General features: G+C 33.4%; 1 protein-coding gene across 1 annotated transcript in view; it reads left to right on the forward strand.

Moving 5' to 3' along the window:
• Window positions 1-5,902, forward strand: part of LOC106081820 (programmed cell death protein 4) — a 42,472-nt gene extending 36,570 nt beyond the window's left edge. The window contains exon 5 of the mRNA XM_013244037.2: window positions 5,768-5,902. Within this exon, the coding sequence (XP_013099491.2) occupies window positions 5,768-5,840 (73 nt within the window). The 3' untranslated portion in view covers window positions 5,841-5,902. The remainder of the gene's footprint in view (window positions 1-5,767) is intronic.
• Window positions 5,903-14,249: the final 8,347 nt, after the last annotated feature.

Here is a 14,249-nt window from a genome sequence, read left to right on the forward strand (position 1 = left end):
TTTTTTCTACGTATTAATTTTTGATATATGTTTTTTAAATAAAAAAAATATTTTTTAAATTTTGTTTCGATTTTTTTTTTCGTTTTTTCTAATTTTTTGTTTTTTTATTTTTTTTTCTATTTTTTTGTTTTTTCTATTTGTTTTTGTTTTTTCTATTTTTTTTTTGTTTTTTCTATTTTTTTTGTCTTTTTTCTATTTTTTTTTCTAATTTTTTTTTGTATTTTCTATTTTTTTTTGTTTTTTTTCTAATTTTTTTTGTATTTTCTATTTTTTTTTTGTTTTTTTTAATTTTTTTTTCTATTTTTTTTTGTTTTTTAAATTTTTTTTCTATTTTATTTTTGGTTTTTCTAATTTTTTTTTGTTTTTTTATTTTTTTTTTTGTTTTTTTATTATTTTTTTTTTTTGTTTTTTTATTATTTTTTTTTTGTTTTTTTATTATTTTTTTATATATTTTTTTGTTATTTTTTATATATTTTTTTTGTTATTTTTTTTTTGTTATTTTTTATATATTTTTTTTATTTCTTTATATATTTTTTTATTTTTTATATATTTTTTAATTTCTTTATATATTTTTTATTTTTTATATATTTTTTATTTCTTTATATATTTTTTTATATTTTATATATTTTTTTTTATTTCTTTATATATTTTTTTATATATTTTTTTTATATATTTTTTTATATATTTTTTTTATATATTTTTTTATATATTTTTTTTATTATTTTGTTTATATATTTTTTTTATTATTTATTTTTTTTAATTTTGTTTTGTTTTATTTTGTTGTTTTTGTTATTTTTTTTATATTTTTTATATTTATTTTTGTTTTTTTTTATATTTTTTTGTTTTTTTTATATTTTTTTATTTATTTTTTATATATTTTTTTAATTTTTTTTTTTTAAATTCATGTCCTTTTTGTCTTTATTACTTTAATTTTATTATTATATACATTTATTTCCCAACAAAATTTATTGCATTTGTATGACCACTGTGCAAGTCAATTTGCGTTGTCACAATTTCCTTAAGCTGTGATAATTTATTAAGCTCTCCAAGATGGCTTTAATTACAGCAATAACAACAACATTTTGTAATGTATTTTTAAAAGGTATGATTTTCGAACGACCGACTGACCAAAGGCTATCATTTTGGTTTCGTTTAGCCTGGTGTTTATTTCAACATTATTGATAGTCAATTATAATTTCCTGATTGGTTACGAGATTACTGTGTAAATATCCTTCATAATCACAAAAACTGGATTGAGAAAAACTTGTTAGGCTACTACAGCATCGCGATACACTTTATTACGGCATTAATTTCATTAACTTTACATGCAATGATACAAAATTTTAGGTAGTCACTGAAAATGTTTTTTTTATTAAAATGCAATAAGGTTATTACAAAAATTATCAATACATACTGAAGCTTTATGAAATTTAATTAACGATTAACACACTCTTAAAGATATTTCATTATGTACTAAACTTTAACAGTATATGTGTATAATTATGACTGATTTTCGAAAATTGATTTTGTTATCACTAAAATATGACGAAATTCTTTGCTTCAAAGTAAACTACTAAAAAAAAGTATAGTAAATTTTAACAATTTTTCTCTTTATAGTACAATTTAAGAACTTTTCTATTTAATAACGCTTTTACAAAATTTCTCATTTCTTAAAAGAATTTTTTTTTTTGCATTTTGAGAATATTCCGGAATATTGTAAAGCCTTTGCTTTGCAAACTTTGGCCGGTTTCCTTGCAATTTTCCTTTGAGTGCAACATGGAGCTTTTCCCTCACTATATTCCTCTCTGTGGCACATAGCTGTGTATCAGCTACTGCACAAAATATAAGGCTAAAGCTTTTTATGCTACAGCTATTGCAAGACAGCTTTTGGGTTCAACGAATTACCTTCGATGGCATGGAGGTGGAAGTTTTTTCCTCGTCTCCCTCTTCACCACTATGGATATTGCAATTGCTGCTACCACCACATCAACAATTTACCAACATTTCCACTTCTTTAGGTCATTGCAGTTTGTTGAACTCGTTTGGTTGCTGTTGCTCAAAACTAACTCAGTCACAACCCACCTACCTTAGGCTAGGTCTAATACTTCTGAAACGTGAAAGTGAAAGTATACACAGCAAGGGTGTTTAGGGATGTGGGTCGGAAGAAAAGCAGCAGCGCCAGGACATTAACGTTTGGCTGACAAAATGAAAGTGAAACTAAAATCGATAAGTTCTAGAATAATGCAACTGCATTTCTACTAGCATCATGAAAAGCCTTCAAGCGAAACTTTTGCAATAAACTTTAAGAAGTTAGCGAAAGCAATTAATGTAAAATCGGTTAATTTAGAAATTATTGCTCTTATTTTATTAATTAATTTTTTTTATTAAGTAGAACAACAATTTATTGCTTATCACCCGTTTGTCTATGTCATTCTCCTAAGAATTTGGCTGGCCTCGACTCGAAAAAGTTTTTGAGCCAATTGTTGAGGTGCTTTTCATTGTAGATGCTAACGCCTTTGATGTGGCAAGGTATCAAATCCAGATGTAGTAACTCCGCAGTTTGGATGGGATGTGTCCAAATTCAGAAAAATACAAGAAATATTTATGTAAATCGTTTGAAATGAAATGTAAATGTGGACCGTGACTGCTCCTCAAATGTCCATCCGCTTAGTCCAATTTTGGCGTACCCGTTCAACATTTCGGCCGTTATCTCACGAATAAATGCTGTCTTCCAATGCGTCAATTGAAGCGGGCTTGTCCGTATAGATATGAGCTTTAACATAGCCCCAAAAAAAAATAATCTAAAACCCCATTTACACTGCTCATTAAATCCGGATTTAAGGCTCTTGTCAGCTGATTTTATAAAGGGAAAACTGATTATCGAGCTATTAAAGAGCAGTGTTAAGGGGGTTTAAAGGCGTTAAATCGCACAAACTAGGCGGCCAATTGACCGGTCCCGAATGTGAAATAAAATGTTCACCGAACTTGCCTCTCATTAAGTCTATTGTTACGCGTGCTGCGTGGCATGTGACACCGTCTTGTTGAAACCACATGTCATGCAAGCCGCCAAGCTCTTGCAATTTGGGCAAAAAAAATAAGGTTGGATATCATCTCATGGTAGCGCTCACCATTCACAGTTACGTTACGATTCGCATCATCTTTGAAGAAGTATGGTCCAATGATGGCAACAGCCCATAAACCGCACCAAACTGTGACTTTTTCTGGATGCTTTGGTAGTTCTTGCAATGCTTCTGCCTGATCTTCACTCCAAAATCGACAATTCTGCTTATTTACGTACCCATTAAGCCAAAAATGAGCTTCGTCGTAAAATGGAAGAAGCGCGCGATAAACATTCCTAAAAGATCACACATTTTGATAATAAAATTCAATAATTTGCAAGCGTTGTTCGTTTGTAAGACGATTCATAATTAAATTATAGACCAAACTGAAGATGTTTGACAGTGAAACAAAACACGAAACGTGCGTTAGCTGTTTTAATCAGTGATGCGAAAAAGAAAAGAGCTAAAATACCACTGTTTACTTAATCGAGTACATAGGATTAGCTAGGCAGATAAACAATTGATGTGTGGCGTTTTGTCTCTACTTACAAGAAGAACACTAATCTAGTGATAAGGTTGGCTTCTACAGCTGCTAAGGTTAGCTTTTTCAGATGCTACCGTTAGCTTCTTCAGGTGTTTGTGCATGCTTTTTATATCCTCTTGATACGATGCTTGACCAAGCGGTTGCTTCTTGTAGCGTTGAACTGTCCGCTTTAGTTCATGACGATCCAACCTTATGTTCTTGAGTGGTGGTGCTGCCATGACAGCCCAGTCCCTTTTAGTAACTTTTACGGTAGCAGGACTTGCAATAACAATATTTGCAGCGCCATCTGTGGGATTGCGTTGAGCGTATTGACAATTGATCCTAAACCAAAACAGGGATGGCAACATCAATAACCAAAAGGTGGCAAACAGTTATCTGATCAATAGTTCAACGGTAAATGACAAAATCAGTTCGTACCCTAAATGTACGACCCCAAAATAAAAGTGGACCGACCGGGACAAAATAGGACTCAAATGAAAGGTATTCAGGAGTATACTATGAATTTCATATTAAAAATTTAATCCAAGTAACTGGGGGGCCGAACGGCCCCAAACCCCCCTAAAATAGAATTATTGGACGATAATGACAATATGGGACTCGAATGAAAGGTATTCGGGAGTAGATCACGAAAATGGGCAGAAAGGAGGAAAAGGCTTTTTCATTTGTTAATATTGTGGAAGAGGGCGAACCCAGCCCGTTGCCCCAAAAACACCACTAAAAAACAAAAGTGGACCGATAGGGACAATTTGGGTATCAAATGAAAGATATTAGGTAGTAGAATACGAATATGGGCTCAAGCATGCGAGGGGTCGTCCAAACCCAAAAACTCCCCCAAACAAACATATTGGATGTACATATCAATATGGGACTGAAATGAAAAGTAAAAAATGTAGGCCGCTATACCCCAAAAATCATGACGTTCAGCGTGATGGGAGGAGTTGCATACCTTAACATTAAGATTGCTACCATTTTTAGCTCATCGATAGACAAGACTACGATAGTAAGAACTATCGCCACCGCAGCAAATATATAGACTGGCAAATTAGTTCTTTACCACGGAAATCGTTAAATATGGCAATTTGATTTGATCCAAAAAGAGCCTAAATGATGACTATTTATATAGTCATATAGTCATTTATAGACAACTGCCACATGATGATCAATGTTATAGGCGTTAAGCCACTCCAAGCGAGTAGTAGCACTAACACAAAGTTTGCGCCATCTACTGACTGTTTTCAAATGGATTGTTGATGGATGGATTAGTTGATCCAATTGAAAACAGCCAGTAAATGGCGTTAATTTGGAGAAGCCAATGTGAAAAGAAAGAGGGCAGAGTGGTCAAAATTGATCATACAACATTTATTTTCGTTATGACTTCGTTGCGGTTTTTTGCGGTATTATTTTTAATTTTCCCACTCTAAGACTGGACACTCTAAGACAATATTTTTTCAAAAACACCAGATTTCGGAGATGGGTAGGGCGATTAAAGCGAAATTTTGTTGGCACATTTATATTAACCTAAAATAAAAAATTTGGTATTAGAATCAGAGGTGGGGGGCTTGGGAGGGCCGCCCACCACCAAAAGCCGCTACCAATCACTACAATATGGGTATTAAATTGAAGGTATTTGAGAGAAGAAAGCGAATCTAAAATACAATTGTGGTGTTTTGGGGGTCACCCCATCCCCAACAAACCCTTCAAATCGGACATATTTACCGACCATGGCAGTATGGATCTTTGGGAGTAGAGCACGAAATTTACTTCTGGGGATCCACCATACCCTTAAACAGTACCTTTACTTATTGGGGTTTTTGGGTATTTGAGAGTAGAAAAGTCAACAGGAAAATTGGAATACATTTTTAACACCTTTTCACCATAGCATTATCAGGCGCAGCAGAGCGGGCCGGGCTCTTCTAGTTTAGTATATTTTGTACAATGTTTGTAATATTTGATAATGGGCCTTGTTGGCTTATTTACACTAAGAAAAATTAGATGAAAATTAAAATGAAACAAAGATCAAACATTTTTTTAATCTAAATCTTTTATGGTTCTAAAATCTTTATAGGAAAACTTTCGAAGTGTAAACTATTACATGTATCGTGTTTTTGAATTGAATTCAATTGTTTGTTTAAATCTAATTTTGTTGTTTTTCTTATCTTTACAGAGGACGTAAACGTTTTGTCTCCGAAGGAGACGGTGGCCACATTAAACCACCAACTATTCCAATTCGTGACTAAATTTTCAAGTCTACCAACATTCGAATACTGTAAACATCTTTTTTCCACAAAAAAAAAAACAATAGCAACTATAAACAACAAATGCGCAGTAACAACAATTTTGACCACATGGAAAATATTTTATTCACAACAAAACTCCTACTCCTCCAGACACCAACAACAAACTTATCGAATCTATTATTAACAAAGAAAATGAATATAAAAACAAAAGCATTGAAAAAGGATGACATTTATATTTACAAACAAAAATGTATTTTCAAACAAACAAAAAAAGAGAAAAACTAAAAAAATTTAAAGGACATATCTTATGTCACAACATTATTATGAATGAAAAAAAAATATGGAAATTAACTTCTTACTTCTAAAAATCTTTTCTTTAACGATAAGAGAAGACCAATAACCAACCACTACAAATAAAAAGAAGGTTTGAAATGTTGTAATTAAAGTAGAAGAACAACTTTGAAATTATTACCACTACTACTAAACCCTCTGCCCCACTGTAACCACACACCAACACGAACGCAACAAAAACCAATTTGTATAAGGAAAAATTATAATTATCATTATAAAAACACACACACACAATATTAACAGAAAAAAAAAAACAAAACAAAAAATTGATCTCTTAAATGTTTTTGTTCTTATAATAACCTCCCTGCCCACCCAAATAAAATCTATATGATTTTCATTTCTTTCTTTTGTTTTGTAAGCAAATTATAACTACATATTTCCTTTTACCCAAAATAAATTCATCTATCTCACTTGTTTGGTAATTTGTTAGTTGAACAACAAATTGAAAATAATTTTGAATACAAGCGCCTAAAACTATGCTTTAAAAACAGAATCTGAAACCAAATATAGATCAAGAAAGTGGTCATTGATTTTGCCACAACTACACAAAATGTTATCTGAAATTGGAAATGATGATATCTCCTAAAAATTTTTGTAGAAAGACAGAGGCAAGCATTTCTATCCATCAAAATTAAAATGAATCGAACCACATTTGTTTGCAGCAATTTAAGAAAAATACAAATTTTAAAATAGTTTGTTTATCATCAAATCGTTTTTTGGATTTCGGATGACTTTTGTAAAAATACACTACCAACCATAAAAACATTCATAGCAATTTATAGTGTTTCGATTTACATACATAAATAGATATAGTTTTGTTTTAATTTAACAATTAATATTTCTTTTTTTTTTTTTATTTCTTTAAAAACTATCACATTTTGATTTTTGTTTTAATAACTTTGCTGCCTGAAAATTTATGTTCGGAATTTTCGAAACGCATACTACTTTCATCTATATTAAGAATAAAAAAAAACAAACAAGGCATGATAATGTATTAGAATGATTAAGAACATAATTGTCCTCACCCCCTCTGCTATCACCCTCATGAATATCTATGGAACCAATTAAAAACTATTTCTTTTGTTTAATCTAAAAAATATTTTGTAGTATGTTGCAAGGAATGATTGTAATTTTAAGCCCTTTTTATATACACAAAAATTGTACTATTTAACATTATAAACAAAAGCAAGATATTGAAACCAACTTTTTATACTTTCTTAAATTCTTTTTTTTTTCTCATTTCTTAATTTTTTGAAATCTTTGAGTTTAGAAACAAAACCAATCTTATTTTTAGTACAAAGAGAAATCAAACAAATTTCAAAATTTTTTAAAAAATTACTTGTGTAAACTATCCCCTGCAAAATGATAGAAATAAACTTCAACTAAATATTTTATACATACTTCCAAGTTCATATGTATTCAACTACACATACCGTGTATTCAATCCAAACTTTTGCTTTTGTGTTGTTTAATTAATTATAAAAACTATAATTATTATTCTCTAACTCTTTTTTTCATATTATTGAATGTATCTAGTTTATTCAACCTCAACAGCAAAAGTGTGGCATATAGTATTCCCTTTCCCCTTGAAAAAATACAACATGAAAAAAGGAAACATCAAACGTTTCAATTTCTCGTATGATGAATGAAACACAGAAACAAGAGTTCTTAAATGGAGAAAATAAACTTATTTGAGTTTCGAAAGGAAAGAAGTAAAAATTATAAGACATACAACTGAAGAGAACAGAAATGAGATATGATAAGTTTAAAAAACTTAAAAATTTAACAATTTATTATTATATTCAACAAAAACATTAAAAAAACCTAAGCAAAAAAATAAACATAAACGTATTTAAAAAATAAAAATGCATTTTTTTTAAATCATTGTTTTTTTATAGACAAAATTTCTGGGACGAATTAAAAAAAAAATCGAAAACATTTTGAAGGAATTTTCCTCCAAAGACAAAACTCCAAAGAAATGTTCACTAAAGACCAAAATTTCTCAAGGGAAACAATTTCTGCATTATTGCCAATCAGGGGAGTAGAGCTTTAATGACCATGAGAATAATTCTGAGAAAGGAGGGACTGTTTAAATGAGTTCGCCAGAAAATTAATCGGTAATTTTTCAGACAAATTACGACACCGATTTTACACCACTTCATTATGAACCCAATGACAAGTTTCAAAATGAACTTTTTGAACTTTGCAATTTTCAAAAAGTAACAAATTGCGTTTTTTGCTTAAGTTGGTTTAGAAAGGCCAAAAACAAAATATTGAACCTAGGTGGCAACTCTGTTTTTAGAAGTCATCTGGGGCCTAAAGGTGTAGTTACATACTTTTTTTTTATTCACTACAATATTTTTCTATTATCAAACTGTCGAAGGCGAATACTGAATACTACGAAATGCGTAATTCAACTTCGACTGCGGTCGATTTTCGCCTTCGACAACGGGAATAAGGGTCAATAATAATAGTATGTATATTCATATTAATAAAAAATTTGCTAAAGCAAATTATCTACACACATGGCCAAACGAAAGAGAAAAAAAAAGAAAATTGCAAGAATTGTGTCATTTATCCATTTAATTTAAAAAGGAAAAGCTTCTAGGTTTAACCAATTGTACATTGTACTTTTGCTATGGTTCTCCTTGTGCCTGCCGAAAAAAAACAAACATCAAAGAATCAACGCTGGCTGTTCTAGAGGCGACGTAATGCTATGTTTTCTTTGTCTCGTTTTGAAAAACATCTCAACCGTTCACACTAGTTGTGATGTTTTGGAAAGTGTATTTTTCACTCCAACATAAATGTTATGGTGCACTATTGTTAAGATTTATTTTTTCATGCATTCTCTGTAAAATTTTGTTTAATTTATAATTTTTTTTTGGAAAAAAATTAAATTTTTATTATTTGACATTATTCAGGGCTGTGTTTATTTTGCCCAATTTAGGCATTTATTTGGGATCACATGCTTTGAATGACTCGTTTTTGTGGCAAACGAGTCGTTTTGTGCTTATAAATTTTCATGGCGAAACAATTAAAGGTGGTCTAATCTTGACATCAAGCTGATCGTGTGTGTATACGTGTGCGTACATGAGCAGAGAATATGCGAGAAAGAAGATAACAACAAAGAGAATGCAAACAAATATTTGTCATCCTAATACCGTTAAACCTGGCCAGCTGTTAACGGCTGTTCGCGTGAGACCAACTTTTTAAATCCGCCTTGATAAATTGTAAAGAAAAAACGAGTCGTTTTCAGAGCATTGATCTGAACATAGTATAAGCCACTTATTCTTTAGTCCTATTTCACATAAAACAACAATTTATTATGTAAAAACTGAAACATGTCGTTAATACTACGTTCAGACTAAAGTTTTTTTGAGCAAACCAATTTTTTCTCTTTATAATGCTCCGAAAACGACTCGTTTTTTCTTTACAATTTACAATAGCAAAACGACTCGTTTACGGAGTCATTCAAAGCATGTGATTCCAATTAAATTCCTAAGTTGTGTTAAATAAGCACAGCCCTGGGGCCGAATTACGTCATACGTGAACGAGTAAAATCGTTCGAGGTCTCTCTATTGTGAATTATGTATCTTTTTATTGAATGGGGATTTTTGAAATTTAAGAACGTGAGTGTTAAAAACGATCATTATTTATAAAAACTTTGACATAAAAATGTATACACAAGTGGCATAACTTCCATTAAATACGAGTTGAAATTTCATTACATACGAAAGCGCACTCGATCGCGTATGCGGTAATTCGGCCCCTGAAAAATATAAAAAAAAAATTAATTTTTTCGAAAAAAATTTACAAAACCAACTAAACTTTACCGATAAAGCAAAAAACATTAATCTTAACAAATGTGCATCATAACATTTATGCTGAAGTGTGAAAAAAATACAATTTCCAAAAGACCTCAACCAGTGTTGCCATTCAAGAAATTTTTTTCCTACCAAAATTTAAGAAAAATCCTACCAAACCCGATCATAACCTACCAAATGTTCTACTAAATGTCAAAAAATACGGTATATGTGTTTAAGAGTTGGGCATTTTACCATTCCATTTGCAAATTACACATTTTTAACCCTACAAAGTAGTATACATAATAGATAGTTGTTATATTTATAGACCATCTACAGCTTTAAGTTCAAAGATGGGTTTTATCTAGATATAGCACTGATCTCCCGGTAAGAAATCTTGATGTGATGTAAGTCTTGTTTTTGTCCCGATTTCAACAAATAACCCTGCCGAGTTTGTATATAGCGAGGGGGGTTGAGCTACAGTGAGTTGCATAGACCCCCATTATCTGAGTATGGACCAGATCTGACCATATTTGTAAGCAGCTGCCATATAAGCCTGTTTTCCGATTGAAGGAACGCAAAAAAGCTGCATTTTTTATCCAATATTTACGAAATTTGGAAGAGATCCCTCATCACTCATACTAGTTACAATCAATTTTAGAACTTACCCCTTTTTTCCTGAAATTTGAAGCAGTGAGAACCCTTGTAACAGTATTTGGCCCCTAGCATGCTTGTTTAATCTTTACTTTTAACAAATACACAGTAACGACATGGGGTAAAATAATTTAGAAGAATCCCCGGTAATTTTTTCAGTATTTAACTTGGTATTTTATGGAAAAAACTACCAAAAATTGAGGTCAGCCTACCAACCTACCAAGAGAATAAAAAAATACCAATTTTGGTAGGAACCTACCAAAAACGGCAACGCTGATCTCAACTAGTGTTCACTGTTGAGATGTTTTTCAAAACGAGTCAATGAAAACAGAATTAAAAACCATGGCATACTTTTTATAACTCGTTTTTATTTATTTTTTACTAGCAACAACTTTTTTAAACAATCACCTTTGAGGTGGCAAAATATGTTTGGTGGATCGATTTTTTCATCCCGGAAATCGATAACTTTTTGACAAATTACAATCGTAAGCCATGATCGAATTTGCACGGAATTAATCTGGGAACAAAAATTCACTCGATAACGGATGCGAGAATTAGGCCCCTGGTAGAGTAAGTTCGTTAGTTGTGGTGTTTAATTAGGGCAGGAGAGTAAGAACAGGGTCCGAACTACAGCATATGCGGTCAAGTGCGCTTTCGTATCGAATGAAATTTCATCTCGTATTTAAAGAATGTTATACCACTTTTATAAACATTTTAATGTTACATTTATAATTATGATCCATTTAAACATGCGCGTTCTAACATTCCAAAAATTCACTTTCAGTAAAGATTTCAAACGACATCACTCGTTCACGTATGCGGTAATTTGTGGCCAGCCTTTACCCACTTTTGCTATTTTGACAGCTGGTTTTCATAATACAGCTTTTCGATGTTGCAAATTTCAACAGGGAAAAAAAACCTCCAGTAAAAATTTGTAAGCTCTCAATTACCAAACTCTAACATTTATTTGAACTTTTTTTTAGGTAATAGTGCTTCACACTCTGAATAAAATAAAATTAAACTTTATCCGGGAAGGACCTGGTTTTTAGATATAGGCCTTTAAACCGGTTTACACTGCTCTTTAAATAAATAAAATAAACCGGTCTTCGGTCGGGCTTAAGATTTTCTCCTCTCTTATAGGCCCAATAGCATAACCGTAGAAAGACTTGTGGAGTAAAATAAAGTCAAAAATTTTCAAATAAAAATGCCTTTTTCATTCTAAAGTAGGGAAAATAAACCGGCCTTTGTCCGGGCTTACGATTTTCTCCTCTCTCGTAGGTGCAACAGCATACGCGTAGAAAGGTCTCTGGGGGTGGGCTTAGCACCCACCAGAAAAGTTTAAGCCATTGATACTTAAGACAAGATTTAGGTTTAGGTTGAATGGGTAGTCCATACCGAAAGGTAAGTCGGAGGCCAGTCCGGCCCATTGTGATACCTTGGTAAGAAAAAGAAGAGAAAGGTAAAAGACTGGGTTAATAAATGATGATCAACTACGAGTCCGCTGCAAAGGGGAACATTGACCCGAAGGGGAGACAGGGAGGTGACGAAATATGAAAAAAAAAATGAATAGAATAGGGAGCAATCGCCAATCACGCCTCAACTCCACCACTACCTCTCTCAAGTATACACTTGCCGAGTGCCAAGCATCGGTACTCCGCGCCCACGCATGCATGACTGAGTGTTTCAAATTTTATCGCGTTTGCAGCGAAACAAGCTCGTCTTATCCACAAGTATTCTGACAATCCGACATCCATCCACAGATTTCCACCTCGGCACCGCCTCCATAGATATTAGCGATACGAGCTTAGTTTGATGCACAGGTAGTTCTGGAGTAGCTATGGTTTTTCTAGGTGGATCTTTCTCGTCATCTTGAATGGGCGGTAGGCATTCACCAAAGCTTATATACGGCTGGTATGTTGAAGTCGCATGGGCTACAGCATTTTGAAAAATCGTCTACAAGGTCATTATAGAACTAAGGAGACAGCCCGTTGCAGTTCGTAGCGACGGACTGTGAGTTCGTTATCTGGCGAGTCCAGCCCGGCGCTGCGTAGTTTGGCCCTGACCGACCATTTGCTTTATATGTAGTCAACATGGTTGCCAGCAACCCAAGTCCTGCCGACAAGAGACTGTTTTTCTACTTTTGACTTTGTCACAAATTGCAGTAGCATGCGTGGTGGAACACCCGTAAAGGCTGTTCAATGCGAACTTAGTATTTTTGAAAAAAATGTAGTCGGATATTTAACTCCTCATGCATCTCTGCTGGAGGCCACCGTAGCGCAGAGGTTAGCATGTCCGCCTATGACGCTGAACGCCTGGGTTCGAATCCTGGCGAGATCATCTGAAAAAATTTTCAGCGGTGGTTTTCCCCTCCTAATGCTGGCAACATTTGTGAGGTACTATGCCATGTAAAACTTCTCTCCAAAGAGATGTCGCACTGTGGCACACCGTTCGGACTCGGCTATAAAAGGAGGCCCCTTATCATTGAGCTTAAAAAACTTGAATCGGACTGCACTCATTGATATGTGAGAAGTTTTCCCCTGTTCCTTAGTGGAATGTTCATGGGCAAAATTTGCATTATTTGCATCTCTGCTGAACAAAGTGGCTCAAGATTCAGTGAGGGAAATTTTCAGATATCCAGCAGATTTCATCAACGAGGTTTCCCGAATGCAGGTGGAATATAAGAGAGGTTAAACTAAACTGTGCCGGAGATATTATACCGCCTTGGAGAACTCCCTGTTTCACTCTAGGGGACTCGACTTATCTCTAAATCCCACAAACGACAGGCTTCCTAATAGATGATGTCCTCAAAAAGCGTGGCATGACTGACGTTTTCGAGAGGTCGCATGAGCTGACCTAATATGCAAAGCAGTCACTGTGCTGTGGTACATAATCCCTGCTGATGTTTTGCAAATGGAAATTCTCCAACTAGACTTGGGAGGACAAGTCTCTCAAGCGTCTTGGCAAATGATATCTCCTGCGCACTTCTCCCTTTATCGAGTGCTTTCCAGGGTCCAGAGGGGGATTGTTCCTCTCATTTTCCATCCGTCGTAATGTAGAAGGGAGTCCGCAGACAGGTTAAGGACCTTGTTCATTTACTCCTGATACATCCGGGTTTTTCATCATCAGTGTAGTGATTCCAGCGGGGCTCAGCACTTTGGACGACTTGCGGCTGCGTACGGCATTCATTACTTCGTCCATGGTAAATTTTTATCGTTGTTCATCGACTAGGACACCATGTATGTGACAAATGGGATACAATTTAATCGAATGCGCGTACCAACATTACTTAAAAGTGTGTTAGCTATATTTCGCAGTCTTGTTACCAAATTCACGGGAACAGTAGCGTGTGGTTGTACATAACCCAATGGTCTGATGAGGTGGGCCAATTTGAAGTTTCAGCAGGTAAGTGTCTCAATTCATTTGGTAAATGTCGATTTGTTCAAACTAATATCTTTCTATAACTTTTTCTTACACTGAATACCTCGCCCTGAAACTATGTGTTGCCACCAACAAAGTATCCTTAAAGAAAATGCCTAATACCCAAGTGTCGATTATGCAGCGCTTTGCAAGAATCAAGCAATGCTTGACGTCTTGAAAAATA

The sequence above is a fragment of the Stomoxys calcitrans genome, chromosome 4 (genome assembly GCF_963082655.1).
Source record: "Stomoxys calcitrans chromosome 4, idStoCalc2.1, whole genome shotgun sequence".
In the NCBI taxonomy this organism is placed as follows: domain Eukaryota; kingdom Metazoa; phylum Arthropoda; class Insecta; order Diptera; family Muscidae; genus Stomoxys; species Stomoxys calcitrans.